The 23,938-nt window shown below is 33.5% G+C and overlaps 3 protein-coding genes across 7 annotated transcripts in view; 1 reads left to right on the top strand and 2 right to left on the bottom strand.

Annotated features, from left to right (window-relative positions):
• Positions 1 to 364: 364 nt before the first annotated feature.
• LOC123694428 lies at positions 365 to 8,034 on the bottom strand. 2 transcript variants are annotated; one of them, XM_045639863.1, is made up of 9 exons: positions 7,895 to 8,034; positions 7,523 to 7,797; positions 7,085 to 7,247; positions 6,826 to 6,997; positions 6,384 to 6,506; positions 5,886 to 6,087; positions 5,394 to 5,599; positions 2,563 to 2,659; positions 365 to 2,091 (listed from the first exon to the last, which is right to left on the bottom strand). In XM_045639863.1, exons 2-9 carry the CDS (start codon positions 7,759 to 7,761, stop codon positions 2,040 to 2,042), a joined length of 1,254 nt encoding a protein of 417 aa, XP_045495819.1. In that variant the 5' UTR covers positions 7,762 to 7,797; positions 7,895 to 8,034; the 3' UTR covers positions 365 to 2,039. The 2 variants fall into 2 exon arrangements, with proteins under 2 accessions (XP_045495819.1, XP_045495820.1); XM_045639864.1 differs by having other exon boundaries at positions 6,396 to 6,506.
• Positions 8,035 to 14,080: 6,046 nt separating this feature from the next.
• Positions 14,081 to 15,539, top strand: LOC123694232 (p21-activated protein kinase-interacting protein 1-like). The gene is made up of 3 exons (XM_045639607.1): positions 14,081 to 14,255; positions 14,346 to 14,637; positions 14,750 to 15,539. The coding sequence occupies exons 1-3, from the start codon at positions 14,187 to 14,189 to the stop codon at positions 15,532 to 15,534; spliced, it is 1,146 nt and encodes a 381-aa protein (XP_045495563.1). The 5' UTR covers positions 14,081 to 14,186; the 3' UTR covers positions 15,535 to 15,539.
• Positions 15,540 to 19,450: 3,911 nt separating this feature from the next.
• Positions 19,451 to 23,938, bottom strand: part of LOC123694520 — a 44,777-nt gene continuing 40,289 nt past the window's right edge. For 2 of the 4 annotated variants that reach the window (XM_045639976.1, XM_045639978.1), the window contains 5 exons: positions 23,039 to 23,131; positions 22,545 to 22,635; positions 21,625 to 21,879; positions 20,949 to 21,076; positions 19,451 to 20,295 (listed from right to left, as the gene is read on the bottom strand). In XM_045639976.1, coding sequence (XP_045495932.1) covers positions 20,059 to 20,295; positions 20,949 to 21,076; positions 21,625 to 21,879; positions 22,545 to 22,635; positions 23,039 to 23,131 — 804 coding nt within the window. In that variant the 3' untranslated portion in view covers positions 19,451 to 20,058. The remainder of the gene's footprint in view (positions 20,296 to 20,948; positions 21,077 to 21,624; positions 21,880 to 22,544; positions 22,636 to 23,038; positions 23,132 to 23,938) is intronic. The other 2 variants (XM_045639979.1, XM_045639980.1) reach the window with 2 other exon arrangements.

Below are 23,938 nucleotides of genomic sequence, written 5' to 3'. Positions count from 1 at the left end.
TCATAATAATACTTCAAGTTACTGATAGTACCTTAATCTAGGCGGTTAGTGTTAGATTACTAAAGCCTCCTTATTTATTTGGCTACAATAATCGAACATTTGCCCCGTGGTTATTATAAATTTTCTAAAATGTACAAAAAATTAACTTAACTAATAATAGTTCATGATACATCGCCCATTTTTGCAAGTGACTACTCTCAAGCTGATTTTCCGTTTGTAGCTTTATTTTGATGAGACACCGAATAATTTTCGTGTACGAAACTCTCGATTGTGGTAGCTAACAGAGATAACAAGGATAAAATTTTTTGATTTGATGGTTCTCAAATATGGGCGAAAATGGGCGATGTATCCTGAACTATAAAATGTGACGAATAATATATGTGATGGTAAAATTATCAAATACACATACCGAGACCAATATTTAACAGTTACAACCTCACCAATGCACTCGTTTCTCTTACTTTCGATTCATGACTTACATTCCTAAGATACAAAAAATTTATTTAGGCTTTGCCTTATTATTGCACTAACGAGCTCACGATATTTTCATATAACGTGATGTTTTGGAAGATAAAAGCAAGACGCAAGCGTTACAACTAGTAATTACTTATCATTAACATACATGATATATCGCTGTAAAATCGGGTAATAAAATATAAACCAAACAATAATATAGGGTTTGAATAAAGATAAATGTACAGTAAAAAAACAAAATAGCTAAATAAAATACATTTTTGTGAATTACAAATAAACCGTTTCGAATTGTAAATTAATTAAAAATATCTCTCCTAAATATTTTACACGATAAACATGTATTATACATACACACAACTTTATTATATACAGCGTTAGCCTTCTAACCTACGCGTGTTTACTTGCAGTCTTCAATACGATACTATTCAATACATCACGAGACAAGACATGGCAAATTTCCATTTTACTGACTAAATTTCATCAAACACCCACCGATCTTAACACATCGTAATACTTTAAAGTTTAAACAAATACATAGTCATGAACCAGGCTAACCTATTTGTAAAAAATTGACGAAAATCATTAAAATATCAGTTTCAATAACACCTACATCCTTCATATTGTGAGTTTTCGTAGTGTTATTAACATATGAAAGCGACGACATCAATTTAAAACTTGTGTAAAAGCACATCTTTGAATTCCTATAAAAAAAATTCGCCAAATATAATTTTAAATATTCTCAATAGATATATAGAACAGAAGCGAAAGTTTTAAACAATATTGTTACAATAATTTTGTTTCTAATACAATACAGATTTTGTCTTTCACTGTAAAATTTACCAGAGAAATTTTGTCAAAATCAGTCCAAAACACGAACACAAATCCTTCGCACACATATAATTTAAAACTTTCGCTCGTCTGTTATATAGGTATTATTAACCTAAAAATACTTAAAGTTAAGAAAACCTTACACAATACTACCACACTATAACTATTACACTTCTATCACAGTGTAAATAATGCACATAAGATACTTTAATGAGATTACTTTTACGCAAGTAAAATAGCTTTATATAAAAGTGTATTTGAATATACTACATACACAAAAGCTTCATAAAATATATAGAAGCAAATAAATAAATACTTAAATATTAAGAAAGTATCTAAACATATAAACACCAACACAACATAAAAAATACAAAATGTAAATGATCAGATACGGATTCCCGCGTAAAACAGATTATAACAAAACATAGACAAGCATACAATAATATTTGTATCGCTATACAATATAATTGAAATAATAAAATAACCATAAACAATGAGAATACTCAAATAAATCTTAATTATCTATATTGATAACATAAAATAATTTGGATGATATAATTAACACATAACGTCGATACAATAGGAATACATGTATAACTGGCCGAAAGGTTATACGAATAATACTAATTTCGAGAAACGACAAAAACTCCACAGTGGCCAAAAGTAGAAATAAAACACAAGATACACAATATAAAGCATTGTCATGTACTGGGAACACTTCAATCACCGTCCGACTGCTAGTTGCCACTCACTATTTTACGACTCTCCAATTCATCCATGTTATTCGAGCTGAAAATAGAAAATCATATTTAAATTACTGTACGTTGTTTCGATAGAATAAAATTTATAAGAGTGCTTATCCACAAATAATGTGCGAGGATGTGAAGAGATAATTGTGTTTGTAAATAACCAAAACTATCGCTATAACTTCAAATTAAATGAAGCGATATGATTGGTTATTTACAAACACATTCCTTACTACACATTCTCGCGTATTACTGGTGGAAAAGCACCCTAATAATTATATAATATTTTTTTAAATTAGATATCTATAGAATTCATTCTTATATTTTAATATCTAATGACTTTGAATAATCATTATTAAAATCATTATTTGATTACAATTTTTTGATCAGACATATGTATTATGTACCGTACATTTAAAAACATTTACATAAAAATAATAAATTTAAACATGTAAGTATATTCATGTTAGTGTGATGGCTATTAATTTTAAATGTAAAAGAAAATAAAGCTCACCGTAACTTGTCGTCGTTCTTCCAAGACGTAACTTGGATATGTGGTGGCGGCAAATAGCTCCGAAGTGACTGAACTAGTTGAATTGTGTCCAGAAGAACTGAAAATAAATATAAATAAAAATACTTATACTTTACTTAAAGGAAAAAAATGCGTCTGGAATTTTATTAAAAATACTTTCACATATTGAGTATGTATATGTAAAACTGAAAGTCCCATTGAGCTTAGTTCACCGACGGTGGGACAGCCTGTATAAGTGTATGTGTATTGTGTATGTTTGCGCATGTGTTGTTTATGTATATATGCCTGTATATGTCGAAGGCGCAGGGCGAAGAATAGAATAAAAATAATTATATTAAATCATGTATGACTGTTATGTTCTTATACAAATAAAATAAAATAAAAATAAAAATAGGGGTCTATAATAAAAATAGGCGGCGTAAGACGTGTTCCAATCACGTCGCCCCCAGGAGCGTAGAGATGGCAGACCGCCGTGCCGCTCTAGGTTGCACTTGGCTCGGAGACGAGGGGTTCCCTCGCGAATGTTGTTGTGCATTAATCCACTATTACTGAAAGCGTTTCGACAGCAACTAGTAGAGTTTGTTCAATACCAACTGATATCTACCACTGATGCAATAGGTGTCCAATAATAAATCAATGTCCTTGAGTATTTGCAAAAGTATGTTCCACTTTTAAAAAAGTGCCGGTATGTGTGTACCACGCGCTGCTGCCGCTGTGTAAAATGCCGGTATATGTATGTACAGTCAGAAGCATAAATATATTACCATTTGCAGATTAGCAAAAATATCTGTCATAAGAACGGGTTCAATAATATCTGTCTGCCCGTATACAGCAAAAATATCTGACATTAGTAGGCAACATAATAAAGTGGCATCAAAATTATGTGACGAAAATGTTACAGCAAATAATTGTGATAACCTCTCGAAACATAAATATGTGACGTCACCTAGGAGGCAATAATATCTGACACAATTTTATATTTCTGTATTGTAAAATATAATTGATTCCTCACAAAAAGCATAAATATGTGACACTAGCTTTCCGCCCGCTGCTTCGCCTGCGTTTTCACAGAAATACCGCATAGTATCCGTTCCCGTGGGATTTTTGGGATAAAACCTATCCTATTTGTTAACCCAAGTTACTCTTTATATGTCTGCTAAATTTCATTGTAATCGGTTCAGTAGTATTTGCGTGAAAGAGTAACAGACACACACATACACATCCTCACAAACTTTCGCATTTATAATAATAGATTAGTAGGATAGGAAGTAGGATTATAGTAGGACTAGTAGGATAAAATTGGATAGGATTTTAAAAAGGCGAAACGTTTTTTATTGAATTAGTGTTTTGTATTTTGCTGGGGTAAGAATATGAAGAAAAGACACATTATATTTTGTAAATATTTTTTATTTAAATGAAATTACGATAATTTATTTAAATGAAATATGTTAACTTGCCATAATTTTCGATACTCAATAAAATAATAGCAATATTATAGGTAAAAGAAAATGAATAACGGAGCAATCGTGTCAAAGGTGTCAAACGCCGCTAACGTCAAATATAACAAAACAATTTCTAAATAATACACGAAGGTTACACTGAACCTTCAAATAAAATAGATCTACCCAAGTGGGTATTCATATAAGTATATGAATACTTTAATTTTGTCATGATATGATATCCTTCTAATATTATAAATGCGAAAGTTCGTATCATGTAAGGATGTTTGTTCCTCTTTCACACAAATAAAAGGCAAAACAATGGAATTTGGCACACACATAGAAGGTAACTTGGATTAACGCTTATGAGAGCTTTTATCCTGGAAATCCCACAGGAACGGAAACTATGCGGGTTTTTCTTTGAAAACGCGGGCGAAGCCGCGGGTGTTAAGCTAGTAGGATATAATATCTAGACATACAATATGTAGTATACAACGACGGCACATATTAATTAATATGGTAATAATGTTTTAAAACAACGTAGTTAAAATAAAATTTATATTTTGTATTAATTCAATATTAAATTGAAAATAAAATTGTGTCAGATATTATTGCTTCCTAGTTTATGTCACATATTTATGCTTTTTGTGTGAAATCAACGCAAAATACAGAAATATAAAATTGTGTCAGATATTATTGCCACCTAGTTGGTGTCACATATTTATGCTTTGTGTGAGGAATCGATGCAAAATACAGAAATATGAAATTGTGTCAGATATTATTGCCACCTAGTTTGTGTCACATATTTATGCTTTGTGTCAGGAATCGATGCAAAATACAGAAATATGAAATTGTGTCAGATATTATTGCTTCCTAGTTGATGTCACATATTTATGCTTTTCGTGAGGAATCGATGCAAAATACAGAAATATGAAATTGTGTCAGATATTATTGCCACCTAGTTTGTGTCACATATTTATGCTTTGTGTGAGGAATCGATGCAAAATACAGAAATATGAAATTGTGTCAGATATTATTGCTTCCTAGTTGATGTCACATATTTATGCTTTTCGTGAGGAATCGATGCAAAATACAGAAATATGAAATAGTGTCAGATATTATTGCCACCTAGTTGATGTCACATATTTATGCCGTGAGAGGTTGTCACAATTATTTGCTGTACATTTTCGTCACATTATTGTGATGCCACTTTATTATGTTGCCTACTAATGTCAGATATTTTTGCTGTATACGGGCAGACAGATATTATTGAATTTATTCTAGTGACAGATATTTTTGCACATCGCCCCCTAGGCATATATTATTGCTCGTGACTGTACGTGCAGCTCCGCGCTGTGTGTGTGTCACACTCACTCTTCTGCAGCTGCTCGCTCTGCTTGCCGTACGGCTTGCACATGGCGGGGCGCACGCAGGGCCGCATGCGCTGCAGGTTGCGCGCCAGCTCCGCGAACGCGCGCACCACGCGCTCCTGCCCGCCCGCCGACCCCGCACCACTCGAGCCTGTTGCACCACCACTGCGCTCGCTGCCGGAGAGCGACTCGAGACTTTCCAGATTTGCTCTGTCGAATTAAAATGTATAAAAATTACAATTTATAATACTCATTTTTTATTCAATATTCGATTATGTTATCGATTCTGAACCTTCTGTAAAAATATTAATACTGTTTGAAAAAACACCCTGTATATTAAAAAAAAAAAAATACGAACGATTTCTATGTCTGCTCTGTTCATTTAAATATGTACATTGTACATGATTCAGCTGGCAAACGTATAAATACAAAAAAAACGATCTCAACAATATCAAAAATTCCAAACTATATTACATTCTCCGTTACCAACTCTTACCTTAGAAAATCTGTGAGCTTATGATCATCACTGTAATGGTGCTTGGACTTTGAATCCAAACTGGACTGAGAAGAACGCGTAGAATATTTGTCGATAGAGGACTGATGGCCCAGGGACCTGTTCTGATGTTGCAGCAACATTTGCTGATGCTGCGACAACTTGTCTGCTGTACGTCTATCTGACTTGTCACCCGCCAAATTTGCTACAACGAATAATAATTTCTGATTACTATCAACATTAGCATTTCAAAAGTAAAAATGCAATTATTATACATCGAAATTTCTTTTTCAACTCAAATTACAATTCTATTCATAAGTCAACAATTTTAAGTGTAAATGTATTGTCCTTTGTTTTAAAAGTATCATTAATTCATACATTAACCAAAAACAATATAAAGAAATCAGCAACATTATGACAATAATTTTCCTATATTATCTAAAACAAACATACATAATATTATATACACAATAATATAATAGTAATAAAAGCGATTTTTACTTAACAACTCACTGAGAGCGGCGAGGTGCGGCGCGAGCGGCAGCTGGTAGTCCTGCGGCAGCGCCGCGCCGCGCAGCAGCCGCTCCACCGCCTGGCTGTCTGATAGGTTTGAACTGCCTGCGTCTGGAATGGAATATTTTTGAAAATGTGACGTGTGTTTGATTGTGTATTTGTGTTTCTTTCACATTACAAAAGAGCAGATTTTAAATAATTTTCTTTTCAGGCATCTTTTTTAAGTAATATTCAGTATGAGTGTGTCTTTAAACTTAATTAGGTACTAACTATTATTGAATACTGAATTGGTTTATAATTAACTTATTAAAAGTTTACACATTTTTTTTTTAATGTGATGCCTATTAGAATTTCTAAAGTAATATTCATCAATAGACCATCTAAATGCATAAGTGATACATGCAAAAATTAATAAACAATGTATAAATACCTGGTATGTAAGTGGGTTGCTGAGATAAATGTTGTTGTATCGATTTCTGTGTCATTTCCAACTGATTCTTATAGTACCGGCAAGCTGGGTTTGGACAATTTTGTACCACTTCAACTATAAATTCTTTTTCCATACCAAATTGTTCTCTGCCAATTGTATATGATTCTACCACCTTGAAAATAAGTTATTTATTTTAAGTTGTATATAGGTTTAATGTTTTTTTTTTTTTATTTATTAAAAAGTATAGGTTGTAACTTACAGCTCGTACAGTGGCTTCTAATCCAAGATGCAAGCCATGTGGACCATTCATGTGTTTTAACATCACAGCATTAGCAAAATGCTCATATGGTAAGATTATCTTGCCATTTTCTCTATATATGAGACGCCCCTGGGCATCTAATCCTACCCTTGAGGCCATCATTCTGAAAATAATATTTATAACACAGATTTTGTATTAAAAATATTTCATATGTGTATTTTTGTTTAGATTTATCCAAAATCTTTCTTATTGGAAATTTACTGATGACAAGCTTAGCTAAAATATACATCACATCTAAAAAAGTAAAAAGCATGAGAACAACTGAGGGATTCAAAAAAACATAGTTAATAGTAATAATCTATTGAAATATTTTTTATCAGCTATCTGATCAAAGTTAATGAATTTAATTTTAAAAATGTAATAAAAATGTGAACCCACTGTAAATAAGTTGCACTTGGAAGCATGGAAGACTCTTTGAGATCACTGAAACACTGTAATAACTCTATACTGGGGCTCCATCCTTTATTTTGTAAATAAAGTTGCAAAAGCATGTAAAGCTTTTCGGTTACGTAGCCCTCAGCACCGTGTGGCGCCGCCGAGCTCGATCCGCTCGCTGCAGTGGTTCCACTCCCGCTACTCTTAGCCAATACGTTCTTCATTGTCTCCGCCAAATCCATCTTGTAAATGTCTAAATAAGTCCTCTTTTGGGAATCCTATACAGTAAAATGATAAACGAAAACTATAAAGATCGATAGCTGCTAAGAATATTACTTCATAATCAACACTGTGATTAAGTATATAATCGCTCACCAGAATGGAAATATCTTTTCGCCCACCACAGCAAATGTTTTTAATTTAAATATCTCCTTTAAAATATTGTAATTTATGTTTAATTGGATAAAAATAAGAACTTTCTCTGAAAAACAGGAATCAAATCAAAGCTTCTTCTCTTGACGTTGTCAAAACTGTTTTTTATTTATTGTCTGTAGCATTATTGTAGACTATATAATATAATGCAGATATTATATAATTATAATTAACTAGCTCACCGCCCGGGCGCGACCGCGGGCTTCGCCCACTTTGTCTAAGGCCGCCTGTCCACCTGCAAGAAAACTTCCGCGAGAAATGTCCGACAGCAACTTGCAAGTCTAATTCCGCGTTTCCACCTGCAAGAAGACTTGTAAGTTGCTGTCATACAGACTGTCGGACATTTCTCGCGGAAGTTTTCTTGCAGGTGGAAACGCGGCCTAAAACCTAATAAATTATATACACCTTCCTCTTGAATTACTCTCTGTGACTCTGTCTATTACCTATAAAAAACCGCATCAAAATCCGTAGCGTAGTTTGAAAGATTTAACTTTTAAGTAAACAAAGGGACATAGGAACATGGAAAGCGACTTTGTTTTAAACTAGGTATGTAGTGATTCTACGAATTAATTCTAGAAAAAGAGCTACGGTCTACCTTAGAATTGAATTTATTACCTATATGTTATTTAGTCTAAATCTTCCCGAATTGAATTTATTTAATAATTGTAAACAAGTGGTTTATAATTTAATTTTATTGTATAAATTAACACATTAGACATAATTATTCTAAAACAACCATGCGCATTCTGTACATAAATTACGTAGTGAAAATTACCTCTGAACTATAGATTTGAATGCTGCTTACATAAAAATTCGAGATGATTGACGAGCATTACGTAAAATGCGCGTGTGCACGAATGTTTATGCGACAAAAGATTTTCTTACCTAGATGTATTACTTACCTGTGGATTTTTGTACAGGTTGATTGATGTCACATAGGTACGAGTTTGAGTTTGACAGATTCTGGCGGGAATTTGAAAAAGCGCGGTTCATAGTTTTGAACTTTAAATTAAATTAAATACGATTTCTTTATAAATAAGTGTAAATAAGTTTAAAATTATAACATTAATATAGTGTATTCATAAAAAATGGATGGAAATGAGGGGGGCGGCGATAACCCGCCCACCTCTAAGAAGAGACCACGACATCCTGAAGATCGAGATGTTTCGGGTACTGGCGGCGGTGGTGAGAGTGACTCTTCTTTTCTACCTTTCCGTAAACCAAATTATAAAAGACTTTATCCGGAAAGTAACATTAACATGCAATTCAAAGTATATGTGGAAAGTAACAACAAAGAAGAAAGAATAGGAAATAAAAGTCCAGTTTATTTAAATCATATATTTAACAATATAAAAGGTGTGGTGGCACTGAGGCGTATTAGCGCCAATAAAATAGTTGTGATTTTCAACCAGCACAACACTGCTAACAATTTTCTCAACCACGGCAACTTTCTGCAAAAATACAACATCAAAGCATACATTCCAGCAGCGCAAATAGAAAAGACCGGTATAATCAGATTCGTACCAACTAATCTATCAAATAAAGAATTGTTTACAAAGTTAACCTCAGTATATGAAATAATTGCAGTTAGGCGATTTATGAAAAAAGTAGGACACGAGTTAGTAGGAACACAAACTGTCAGTATCACATTTCTGACAAATTCCTTACCGGAGAACGTACAATATGATTTATTCTCATATAGAGTTTTTGATTATATTCCTCCTCTTCAACAATGTTACAAATGTTTTAAATTTAATCATTCTGCTAATATATGTAATGGCAAACAGCGGTGTTCAATCTGTTCAGGTGATCACTCATATAAAGAATGCAATAGACCAGATGAGATTTGCTGTGTGAATTGCAGTGGACCTCATTTAGCTATTTCTAAAGTATGTCCTATTAAAATGAATAAAATATTAGAGAAGAAAAATAAAATTACCTATGCTAGTGTTGCTAAAACAAAAGAAAGTTCTGACTTCCCTTCTCTGCCATCACGTGGCATCCCTGTAAATAAAAATGTAAATATTGTACAAAAACCTGTAAATAAGTCTGTAAATATTAAACCTGTATTAAAGAATGTAAATATTCACGATATAAAATCCCAAATCATTGGAAACAGTGATGTGCTTATGGCCCTAGTACACACACTGGTCCAAATAGGCAATAAAAGTGATAACGAACCAATTACTTCTTCATTAATTAAAGATGTCCTCATTAAAAATTTGTCAACATAATGGATACAAGTACTCATAGAACTCCCTCTTTACGTATTGCGCAATTCAATGTCCAAGGTGCAAATCACAAAAAACCTCTTCTTATAAAATTTTTAAATGAAAAAGATATTGATATATGTTTATTGAATGAGACATGGTTGAAAGATCATCAATCATTTCATATTTCTAATTACAATTTTTACAACAGAAATTCTAAAAATGCTCGTAATGGTGTGGGAATATTAGTTAAGGAACATTTGAAATACAATGTTTTAAATACCTCTTTTTATGAAGATATACAAAATATAGCAATAAGTTTATATACAGAAAATACTACACTATCTATTCTCTGTGTGTATTGCCCTCCCTCAAGCAGACATATAAGAATGAATAGATTGCGCAATATTATAAGAGATTTACCAAAACCTCTTTTTGTGAGTGGTGATTTCAATGCACACCATATTGCTTTTGGATGTCTATCTACTAAAACTCGTGGTCAAAACTTGTATGATATAATTGATGAATATGATTTGTGTATTTTGAATAATGGTAGCTTCACTACTGTAAATTATCCTACACGCAATCCTTCAGCAATAGATGTCAGTTTTATTAGCCCCGAATTGGCCCCACTTTGTGAGTGGTCTGTGTATGATGATCCTATGGGTAGTTATCATTACCCAACCATCACAGACATTACTATGTGCATTGAAAGATACACAATCAATAAACATGTTGACAAATTTTTATATAACAAAACTGATTGGACTCATTATGCAGAAACCTCACATTCAGTCTTCCAAGACATGATAGTCAGTGCAGAGAACCCGATGAAATCTTATGAGGAGTTCTGTAATCGGCTTGATAAACTCAAAGAAATTGTAATTCCTAGATTTACCAGGACCAACTTCAGGAGTAGACCACCAGCTCCCTGGTGGAACAGCATCTGTGAACAATCTGTTATTAAATCTTATGAAGCATTGAAATTGTACAGAAATGATCCAACCATTAATAATTACATTAACTATAAAAAATTAGATGCTTTAAAAAAAAGGACTATCAAGGAACAAAAAAGAATTAGCTGGAATAGTTTCTGTAACAATTTCAATAGAACTACTCCCATCAGTCAAATCTGGAATCTGATTAAAAGATTTAAGAATATCAGAATTAGTAATAAGTCATATAAAGATGAATTTGTGCAACCACTACTGGATAGACTATCAGATAGCACCAATTTGACTGGCCGGGTTCAATTAGACAATTATTTTAATATTAATAATGAAAATCCGCAATCACGATTTTTATTGGATCCTTTTTCATGGTCTGAATTCCTAATGAGTTTACAATCTAGGAGAAATACTAGTCCTGGTTTAGACGATTTTCCATATTTATTGATTAAACATCTACCTGAATCAATACAAAATTTATTTTTGAATGTTCTTAATAATCTTTGGCATAAAAAGTTAATACCAAGTTCATGGAAAACTCAATGTGTTCTACCTATACTTAAACAAGATAAACCACCTGAACAGGCTAGTTCCTATCGCCCAATTTCACTGTCGTCATGTCTTGGAAAGATATTTGAAAACATGGTGAAAACTCGCCTTGATTGGTATGCAGAATCAAATAGTGTTATCCCTCATGTTCAATATGGATTCCGCAGAGGACGAAGTTGTGCTGACAGTTTCGTTTCTCTTATAAGTGATCTGAAAAATGCAAAAGACAAGAGATTACACACAGTTTGTGTATTTCTAGATGTGCAAGGTGCATTTGATAATGTAGATCCTGGCATACTGGTGAAGGTTTTAAGCAATGCAGGTGTACCTGGACAATTGTGTAAATGGATTTATGATTTTCTTAATAATAGAATATTATATGTAAAGCATAACAATATCTTACATGGACCCAGAACTGTGTCAAAGGGTACTATGCAGGGTGCAACTTTATCACCCTTATTATATAATTTGTATACTTGTGAGATATGTAAATATGTAAATACTAAAAATGTAAATATACTTCAGTTCGCAGATGATTTAGCATTGTACAGTTCAGATGTGAATTTAACCACAGCCATTAAAAATGTTAACATTGCTTTAAGGCAGTTGAGTAACTACTATCAGCACGAATTAAATTTAAAAATAAATGCTGCTAAAAGTAGTGTTATGCTATTTGGTAAGGATTCACCACTAATTAATGTTGTTTTTAATGGTGATATTATTCCAAGAGTAATGTCCCACAAATTCTTGGGTATCATAATTGATCACAAGCTCACATTTGAAGAACATATTAAACATATATCTAGAAATGCATTAAAAGGTGTTAACATTTTGAGATGTCTAGCAGGTGTAGCATGGGGTGCTGATCCCAAAATACTTTCAATTTTATATAAATCCATAGTCAGAAGTCATTTTGATTATAGTTCTTTGGCATACTTAAATAGCACTCATACTCATAAACTGGATATAATACAGAACAAAGCTTTGAGGATCATATCAGGGGCAATGTGTTCGACTCCCATAAGGGCCATGGAAGTTGAAACAAATATTATGCCTCTGTTATTGAGACGAATCAAACTTGCAAAAAGATATTGTTTAAAACTACTATCATCAAATAATCTCCTTATTATAAATAAAATCACCTCACCTCATTTAATAAACACAGATGGTCCACTGACTTCACCTAATGATCTGCTAAAAGGTATATGCCCAACTTTGTGCCATATTTTCCTGGAAATAAAATCTCAATGTTCAAATGTCAAAAAACAATCTCACTGGTCATGTTACACTCATTCATTCAATAGTATTATACATCCAATGTCAATTTTATCTAGGTCAATTGATAACAATTCTGATTTTCTAGCATTCTTAGAAGAGAACCAAAACTATTATACAATCTACACTGATGGTAGTAAAGGTACAGATTATGTGAGAAGTGCGGTGTATGATCCCCAAAGGGGTACTGCTCAAAGCTTTGTTCTACATCAACAGTGCTCTATTTATACGGCAGAGGCATATGCAGTTTTTGAAGCTTTAAAATTGATTAGTTGTGTAAATAATTGTAAATATTTTCTAATCTTAACAGATTCTTTAAGTCTTATAAATAGTCTGAAACTTGTAAATCTTAATTTTAAAACTAATTATATTATCTATTTTATTAAGGATTTTGTATGGCGGTTGCATAATAAAGGAGCTACAGTTGCATTTATGTGGGTTCCCTCGCATAAAGGTATTCTGGGCAACGAAATAGCGGACAAAACTGCTTATGTAGGGGTCAATGCTATTGACGTCAGAAATGTGATACATGTTCCTATGACTGATTATTATTACGATGTAAATGTTTCGTTAAATAGTATGTGGTTACAATTCTGGAAGGAGGATCAGAAATTTAAAGGAAAATGGTATGGAAATATTCAAGAGGATTTACAGAGAAGACCTTGGTATGATGAGCTGGATATAGCTAGTCGTGAGTTTATCACCACAATCAATAGATTAAGATTTGGCCACAATAAAGCACCCGCACACCTTGCAAGACTGAACATAATTAACAGCAATATATGCACTTTCTGTAATGAGAAGATCGCCGATATGAACCATATTTTCTTCAACTGTCAAAACCATATGTTCATATTTCATAGACTAGTATTGGCAAGTGAAATAGTAGAGTACGTAAGTGATTCCTCCCGCCGCCAGTTGTGTGATTTGTTAAAAAACAAAAAGTGTTATAGTGCGTTATACAAATACATAAAAAACACTGTGGGAACGATCTAATTACGGACAAATGAAGGAAAAATATCTTGAACATTTGTGATTAAAAATAAGAATTGGCTTAAAGGTCTCGTAACCAGGCCATTAAATATTAAAAAAAAAAAAAAAAAAATGAGTTTGACAGAATGTCATTCTCCTGTGTCATGTCAATTGTCATTCTCTTTCGAGGTTATGTTGTCATTTAACATGGTTCAGGCGTGTGAATTACATTTGAATTATAAAAAGAATTAATCAATTGAATACATATTAAAAATAGCAGCAATGGATGAATTAATTGTTGGAACATATGAAGGATTTTTGTTAGGTTACTCTTTACGGCCTGAAGATGAGGTAAGATGTATCTTTAATAATCTCCTCAAGTTCCAAAACAGTTGTAATGTTTATTTTACTCTTTAATTATTATCTTATTATCTTTTCTAGGCAACAAAATTAAAACAAACATTCGCCACTCATTCACACACTGCCTCTGTAAGGTGTATTTCTATTGCCGGGAAATTTTTAGCATCTGGTGGCACTGATGACAAAGTTGTCGTCATAGATTTGAAAACGCGAAAAGAGCATACTGTTCTTATGAACCACGATGGAACAATAAACGCAGTAGCATTCACACATGGTGGTACACACTTGCTAACTGGGAGTGATGATGGCTCTATAATTGTGACAAGAACTGGTAATTGGCAACTCGAAAAAGTTTGGAAAAAAGCCCATGGAGGTAAAAACTAATTCTTTATTTTACTGTAATTAGTAAAACTATACAATGTACAGTACAAATAAGGTTTTTTTGTTTGTTTTAAACACATTTAATTATTTTGTTTTATTTTAAGGGCAACCCGTAACAGCCATAGCAGTTCATCCATCAGACAAATTAGTCCTTAGCTTAGGAGGAGACAAAACTTTAAGAACATGGAATCTTATTAAAGGGAGACCAGCTTTTACCATCAATTTAGCTAGTAAAGGTATAACATTACCAACAGAAATTAAGTTCTCACCAGGCGGGGATAGATTTTCCCTTGTCTCGCAGCAAACTGTTGACCTATGGAAAATAAGTGAAGCAGGATTGGAAAAGCGTATAACATGCAATTCCAAACCAACAACAGTACAATGGACCACTGATGAACAAGTCTTTGTAGGACTAGAAAATGGCAATATTTTAAGTGTAAGTGTATCTGAAACACAAGCACAGACATATCCTGCCCATAGAAAACGAGTAAAATGCGTACATTTTGAAAACAACATGCTGTACACTGCATCAAGTGCTGGTGAAATAAAGGCTTGGTCAGTTGATGATAAAAAATTGAAAGAAATCTGTTGTGCCAATGCAGCATGTCGAATCACATGTGTTGCACTAAATAGGCAAAGTCATTTAATAAAAAAAGAAGAAACAGATGAAGAAAATGACAATGAGAAGGAAGAAGTTGAGAATGAAGATAGTAACAGTGAAGACTCAAATAATGAAGATACTCCAAAACCTCCAAAAAGGAAAGTTGGTGCTTTTGTTACAGTCAGCTATGGTGAAGATGAGGACAATAAAACTGAACAGCAACCTCCAGCTAAGAAGGCAAAGAAAAAGCGAAAAAATAAGAAATCCAAGATTAAAAATAATGGTTAATTGAACAGTGTTTTTTATTTTCTAATACCTTTATTTATGATTATCATGAAATGAAAGAAACATTTTAATTTATGGCTTTAAAAAAGCTAGGCAATTTTTTATTCAACAATCAACAGCTTACACTGCAGCATAGAAATATTTTTTTCAATTATTGTTACAAAAATAATAATCTTGGTTTGCTTATGAGAAATTAGGAATAAATGTATTAAAAGTTGAATGCTATTGATTCCCATTTGTAAAGATAAATGTACAAAATGTGTTACAAATGCCAAAAAGGCATAATAATAATAAGAAGAGTTAAACAAGATTTTATACATTTTTAACAAATTCGATGTTTGATTTTTTCCCGAACATGTTGGGTAGAAAAATAAAAGGCAAATTGATTTCGACTTTGGTTTCTTTATTATTTATAAATAAAAAATCTTTTATCTGAACACACCCAAATACATAAATAAATTGCAAGTAGGTACATAATAAATTAATTTGGTCCCAAAATAAATATTTCAATAATTTAAGAAAATTATATTAAGAAAAAAAAAACAACAACATTAATAAAAAAAAGTACACATAATTTTGGCAATTGTTAATGGTTTTAACTAAATCGATACATGAATGTTAAATCTTAATCAATACTTAAACTGAGGATAACAAGCACTCTAGATGTCTTCATTCAGTCGACATTGGGACTATATTTACATTGTAATTGCTACGAAACCAAACACGCTCATTTTATACGCAGACAAATCGAATACATAAACTAGTTGTCTAGGAAAATAGTAAAGCTTGTCAAATCAATAAAATCACACGGAAAAAAACAATCTCTTTGAAGCTAGTCCAATAATAAATAAGTACGATTAGCTTATAAGAAAAGAAATGCCGTATAAGAAAAAGCAGTAGTAAAAAGAAGTCTAGCTACAAAGAGTGAAAAGATTTATCTAGTACATAAATATAATAGCTGGAATGTAACACAATCATGAAGATTACGAAGTCTAAAAAGCCTTTTCTACGCCAAATAGTAAATCGACTAGTTTTTTTTTTCCAAAGTTGAATGTCATAAGATAATATAATTAAAGTAATAATTATCTATTTTATAGCATGCAATGTAATCATATTTTTATTTTCAGGTTTTTAGAATATGTGTAAATTTATCGTATATTTCTAGCAGTCGGCGTAAAAAAGGTTTGGCATATATGGCATTGAACGTAGTGTGGGTGACAGTTACAATCTTTACTTCATGAGATCACCAAATTTTATGAATTATCCATTACTACACGTTTAATTTTACATACATTAATTATTATTAATATTAGTGACACTTCCGTCACATACAGTCACCTGACTACTAAGTACATTTTGTGCAATACAATTTAAAAATAAATGCTGTACTGAAATCAATTTGCGTGTAATCACTAATGAGTAAGTATAGTCGTAATCGATTGATGAATACACAGATAATAATTATACTAATACACAATGAAAGTTACATACAATCCTAGAGATTTGAAAATTCATCGAGAGAAATTCTAATATTGTATATTTCATAATTTGCGTTAATCTTACAAGTTGATCTTATGACTAGATTGAGCCAGTATCCTTCACACAATTCAACTCACACCGAAATCAGAGAAACTGACACAATTAATACAAAATGTAGGAACAACAAAGAAGTTCAGTATTGAAAATATATTAGGGTGTTTTATTTATTTATATTATGTAGCTTTGGTAATGTTATCTATTTCCATCAATGGGTGTTTGATTACAATATATTATTTTATTTATTTTCGTTTTACATTCGTTTTATCGATCAAGTGAGTCTAAAAGGCCCTACTCACGGTTCAACACAACCAACAATCTGCTGAAACAATTTGTTGCAGTCGCGATTGAGCGTTCTCTACTCACGATTCATCCAACCCTCAATCTGATGACCAGTGTTGCCAACTCAGTGGAATTTCCACTAGATCTGGGTGGTTTAGCTCCCCCATTTAGCGGACAAATATTGGTTTTAGTGGCTGGTGGATTTTCCCAGTGGTTTAGATGAGTTCAATTAGTGGTAAGGTACGACATTCCACCACTAGGAAGATTTATTTTGTGTCATGTTGTTTCAACGAACATTCGGGAATTCTCCGTTGTTTGTCTATTTCTTGAATATTTTTGATTATAAACTTTATTACTATTGATATAAAGTATGATTTGATGATTCAAAAGGTTATATGTTTATTCTGTATTTGTGTACAAAAACAATAATTGTCAGTACCTACCAGTATTGGCAACGCTTTACGCTGCGGCCGCGGCGGGTAGCTTCTAGCTTGACGTATTTTAATTAATTTTGTGAAGTAATATGGTTTTACATTAAATATGCCCAAACCACAATGCACACCAAAATTTCTATCACAGAAATTTATTCTTCACATAGGTACTGAAACTCTAGAAGAAGCAGATTTTTCTAGATGATCTTTAAATGTAACAAAAATAAAAATAATTGGTTGCCTGTAAAGTCGGTATACGGGCGAAAGTTTTACGTGACAACGACTTTTTATGTCTGTCTCTCTCGCTCTTAGGCGGGCTAACCATGCCCGCGTGCCTCTTTCGGTGACTCATCGTAACGTTACCGAGCGTTACACTTTTTCATAAGTGACTCCCAGCCGCAACGCGGCTGCGCGATTGAGCCGAGATTGCACGGTTCCCAACTTAGGGGTTTTCCCCCCAGATTTAGGGGGTAAATAAGTGAGATAGGAATTTTTTAGGGGTCTGAAATTTTTAGGGGTATTTTTAGGGATTTTTTTTTGACTGTTTAATATTTTTAAATTGATAATTACATAACTAGTTTTAATATTTATTTCTTGACCTAGCGACTCATAGCGACATCCAGTACGTAATTAAATAAAATTTTGCAAAGCATCATGATGGTCCGATTTACATTAAATCGAAATGGTGGATCTTGTACAACATATTTTAATCCATCCAATAAAATGTTAAATTTATTCAACATGTATGATTTCAAAAACGCTGAATCTTCAGATGAAGACGAAATATTTTATGTATTAAATAACTTGTAATAAAAAGACTTTTGAAACATATTACAGCATATTATTTCTAAATCATCATGAATTTATATTTGTATGTTTTTTTAGGGGGACAACTGAATAATTTAGGCGTTTTTAGGAGTTTTTGACACAAACTTTAGGGATAAATATTTTTGAGAGTTGGTAACACTGCGAGATTGGAGCAATCACAATACTCACGTTCCAACACGCACACAATCTGCTGAGACAATTTGTCGGGTTGCTTCCGCGCCGATCCAATACACAACATGTTGGGTTACGCCCCCAACGTGCCCTCAACTATACTATTCACGACACAATCTGTCAGCTCACTGCAGATTGTGTCAGCAGATTGTTACTGAAATTGAATCGTGAGTAGGCTACGTAACGTCACTAATTCACTACAAGCTAGTCAGATGGCACCGCTATTGGCCAGCCGTTTGATTTACCATCATTGTTAAATGTCAGTCATATTCACTATAACTATAACAATGATTACTCGTGTATAATGATTTAAAAAGTTAAACGTAAAACAAATATCGAGTAATATCAATCGACATCGAATTCATAGTTTTATTTCCATTAGCTCTGACGATGTATATTTGACTATATCTTAATCTAAGACATTAATTTAGGAGACAGTTCACACGACAATACACTGTTTTACACATATTATTTGAAAACAGTTACAATTTACGATTTATTTTATAATTTAAATTTAATAGAATGTTAACAGCGATTTTGACTCCTTAACCAACTAAAGGATATTCGTTCACTACTAGTTTTCAAGGTTTTCATTGGATGGCAAGAAAGAGCTTCGTAAATAAAATTTTCTATTACTTTGCCTACACTTTATAAGTTTGTCATAAAGCATGTGCAATAATAAAAAATGTATTTTAGCGGTATAGCTCTGTGGAGAAAAAACTAGTAGTGCACTAAACCCATAACGTCGAACTAGATCATAACTGTTAATTAGGGAATCGCAAATAATTAATGTCGCCGCCAAATATATTGAACATACGTAGCACCGATTGCGCATATTCGTTTGCGGGGCTATTATACCTGAAGTTAATGCGCCACTAAAGTAATTGTTTAAGTCGGTGAGCCGTGAGCCTCAATAATCTCAGTAGACTTGAATACGCACGCGTTTGTGTATACGAAGACAGATGGTTTGTCTACTTCTCCCTGACATTTTCGTTCTTATTGAACGCCCAATGTTATAAGCATATGCGTGCGAGCGTATGTGTATATGGAATTAATAGAGGGGAGGTTTCTCGGCCTTCCCGTTCACGTGACGTTGCGGAACAGCACACGTGTATAGGGAGGGTGTGGTCTACTTTTCTGTGACTTTCAAGTATTAACGTTCGTATGAGACGGCGTATACCTGTTTGTTATGGATGGAGTTAGGGAGATGGGTATCTACTTGGCCTCAACGCCTCAACTGCTTGTTAGGCGGCGCGTAATGCATATGGAGGGGGGTCGTCTACTTCTTCTTAGCCTTCTTCTCGGCCTTCTTCAGCGCCTTGACGTGTTTATCGTGCGCGTTCCTCAGCTCCTTGAGGCGGCGCTTCATGCGGCGGCGCTCGTCCCCGCTGAGGCCGAGCAGCTTGAGGTCGGACGACGCCAGCGCCAGCAGCAGCGGCCCGTCCACCCCGCGCGCCGCGAACGCGCCCGCGTACCGCTCCAGTCCCTCGCCCAGCCCGGACACCCACTGCCACACCTGGATATTTATGTATATTAGCGACTAGATTTCGCCCGCGTTTTCAAAGGAAAACCCGCCTTGTTCCCGCTCCCGTGGGAATTCCGGGATAATACCTATCCTATGTTTTAATCCAAGTTACCCTCTATATGTGTGCTAAGTTTAATTGTAATCGGTTCAGTAGTATGTGTGAAGAGTAACAAACACACACACACACACATCCCCACAAACTTATAATATTAGTATATATACAGTCAATTGTATAGACAAACTTTACCAATTATGTAGTATTGCTTTTTGTGAAACTTAATACTACATAATTGGTAAAGTTTGTCTATACAATTGACTATATATACTAATATTATAAGTTTATGAGGATGTATGTGTGTGTGTGTGTGTGTGTTTGTTTGCTTTTTGTGAAACTTGTCAAAATCAATATTCACAATAAAACTTTATATCTTTAGTGATATGATAAAATATTCAAGATAAATACTATATAAAATAATTTTTTTGCTATTAAACTTTTACATTCATAAATCTAAGATTATCACTTCACAAGCTATAGTTTTCATCAATTTAATAATTTTTACAACACATATAAAACAAATTTAAGTCTAATTTTCTGATTTTCTGAAACACTCTACATGTCGTTATAAATCGTAACGCATGGTCACCTGCTGCTTGGTCCACAGTGTGACGGCGCGGCCGTGCGGCTGCGGCGACAGGCTCGGCTCGCTGGGCGCCGCCGACAGCGGCTCCCACGGCACCTCGCCGTCCACTACACAAGTCGGAGCTTTCTTCACTGCGCACCACACCATTAAGTGACGTGTTATATGACTATTGTTGCATACGTACATACACGATAACGGCAAAGTAAAACATAAGGAAAGTCAATTTTGTTCCAAATTAAAAGTTTCGAAATTTAAAAGAGTTTATAGGGAAGTCCAATATTCAGTGAATTAGATAAATAATTTAATATTAAGCAAACAATCAATAAAAAAAGAAAATAATAATAATAGAGCTAAAATAATACCCATCTCCCAAAATAAAAGCGAACAAATTCAAAGCGTTAACACAATTTGCTTTGCTTTATTAACACAAAAACAAAAATAAGCACATAAAATTATGACTGCACAACGATATAATGTATCGATAAAAGTAAATATATACTATAGTCTTTTCCCTGAAAACATCTATAAACACAATTAAATTTTGTTAAATAATCAAATTAATATTAAAATTGGCCCTAACCTGAATAAAAGTTTCAATATAAAATATATAAAATATTTCAAAAAACCATGGCTACCCTAAACATTCCAAATCGAAAACTATCACGCTATATTCATATACCTCTCGCGTTCGCCTCGCTGACCGCCTGCCGTATTTCATCCACCAGCTCGTTGGTTAGCTGTACCGGGTCCGGGTGGGCCGAGTGTGGCGCCGTGGTCGGCACGTGTGACGCGTGTGACGCATGTGACGCATGTGACGCATGTGACGCGTGTGACGCGTGTGACGCGTGCGGCGGGTTGGGCGAGGAGCCCGCCAGCCGCCGCTCGCGCTCCGCCAGCACTTGCTTGAGCTGCTCTGCGAGTGACGCGGCCGGTCCTAACGGGTCTACGTATTTACTAACCTCCTCCTAATTCTTATGTAAAGTGCATGCACTAATACTTTATTTTTATACCCTACTTATTATTAAAAAAATGAGTAAAATAAACCCTCTTGGACAAATTTATTATTTAGAATTGAATGCAACGGCCTAACGATAATAAATAATGCTACTTCATGGTTTGTACGGTCAGTAAAATATAATGCAGCATATAATAATTGTGATATTTAAATATTTTATAGTGCATTTTGTTAGTAATTCACATCAATTGTTAAAAATCACATATGTAATTGAAAAGTGATAAATATGTAAAAGATGTGTTTACAAAAGCACACCAAATAAATATCCTATTACTGCACAAATCTAAATATTATAATATGAAATTAGATTGGAAAATAATGTGTAACTTATGAATTCACGATTGATCGCGACACAAATTAGATCAATCACTCGAAAGCAGTTTTTGAATGTACAGAAGCAGGAACAATTACAATATCACTCGCTAGTAAGTTTGCAGAATAAAGCTGTAAACGACAGATATTATGTTTTCAATAATGTATCTTTTTGTTTGAATTATTTGCAAACTTTTTAGCGAGTATCGAGCAAAAGCAACATATTGCCACAGATTATTAATAATATATTTTCGGCTAACAAGCAATGTTACCAGATAGCGGATGATGTCTCGGGTCTCGCGAGTAAAGAGCGTCGTCCGCCACGGATCCAACTGAACTGCCGCAACTTTGCCGTGTTTCGCGCTATAAAATATTCAATAATTGATATAAAAAAATGTTTATGAAATTCGTCACACAATAATATTAGTATAGGACGAACTCTATGTAAAACCTAATGTGATAGAAAAATGTGTGCGTGTACTAGTGTACACAAGTAAGAAATGAAACTTCTTTATGACCTTATTTTTCAAAAAATAATTTACTACATATATGCAACTTTACAGCAATACGTCGAATCACGCGTGGTAGGGATAAGAAAAAAAAAGCGCGAAACGGAAAAATGTCACGCGTAACGAAAAAATGTTAAACTAAATTTTTTTCCAACCCCGATAAAGAAGTTTCCCTTCAAAAAAACAATCTCCATTTGTTTTCTTATTATTTTGCTAAATTGATTTATTAAATTCTTATTTAACGTAACGTTACTTACCGACATTTGAGAAGCGTGTGGTGGTGCACCAGAAGTCGATTCGCTTAAAGATTCATCCGCCGAATCATTGTACGAGTCATCAAGTCCATCATACTGTAATAAATAACATGTGTGAAATATTATGGGGAATGGAATATTTTAAACTTATAGGTGACTTTTACTTAAAGTTTAAGGAAATCGATATTTCTCTTTTATAAACACAGTGATAAAAATAAAATTCGTGAATATTCAGGGTATTTCCTTAGAAGTAATAAAATTTTGTTTTTATTATGTACAAGTTTTATCTTGACTTGATAGATATTGGTGGCGCCTCTCTACCAATTCTCTTAACCAATAACCATGTAGATTACTAACTGTGAAGATTGATAAGGTCACTATTTTATCGTTTGTATTTATCGTCGGGTAAACATGACATGTTATGATTATATGAGGATTCAAAATTGCTTCTAGGAGAAGTCTAATTGAAATAAACAAATGTTTGAGTTTGAGTGTCACTCATCGAGCGAGTACGGCGTGCGTGACGCGTGAACGTGCTAGGTACAATGATATTTTATGTATAGATACGTTATATACTCACAAGATATCCAAAAAAAATGCTTCCTATGCAGTGTCAGGCACACACAAATACAAGTTTCATTTTACTTAATTTATTACATTGACAGACTGTATAAGAGAGATGGCTCTAATAAAATGATATAAACAAAAAAGACAAAGATAGTTTGTCACTTCCGCGCAGGTGTAAGCAAAAGTCACAAGAATTCACCAATTAAATATAAATAAACAAATAGTTGCCATGGCAATTGGCATAGACTAACGACACAGAAGGTTCAATGTTATAGATGTTACGTTTCCTGCACACGTAAACAAATGTGACAATTTCATTTACTATTTAATTATTAT

Source organism: Colias croceus, chromosome 9 (genome assembly GCF_905220415.1).
Source record: "Colias croceus chromosome 9, ilColCroc2.1".
Taxonomy (NCBI): domain Eukaryota; kingdom Metazoa; phylum Arthropoda; class Insecta; order Lepidoptera; family Pieridae; genus Colias; species Colias croceus.
The sequence above is the reverse complement of the archived record's forward strand: the minus strand, read 5'-3'. Positions and strand labels throughout refer to the sequence as shown.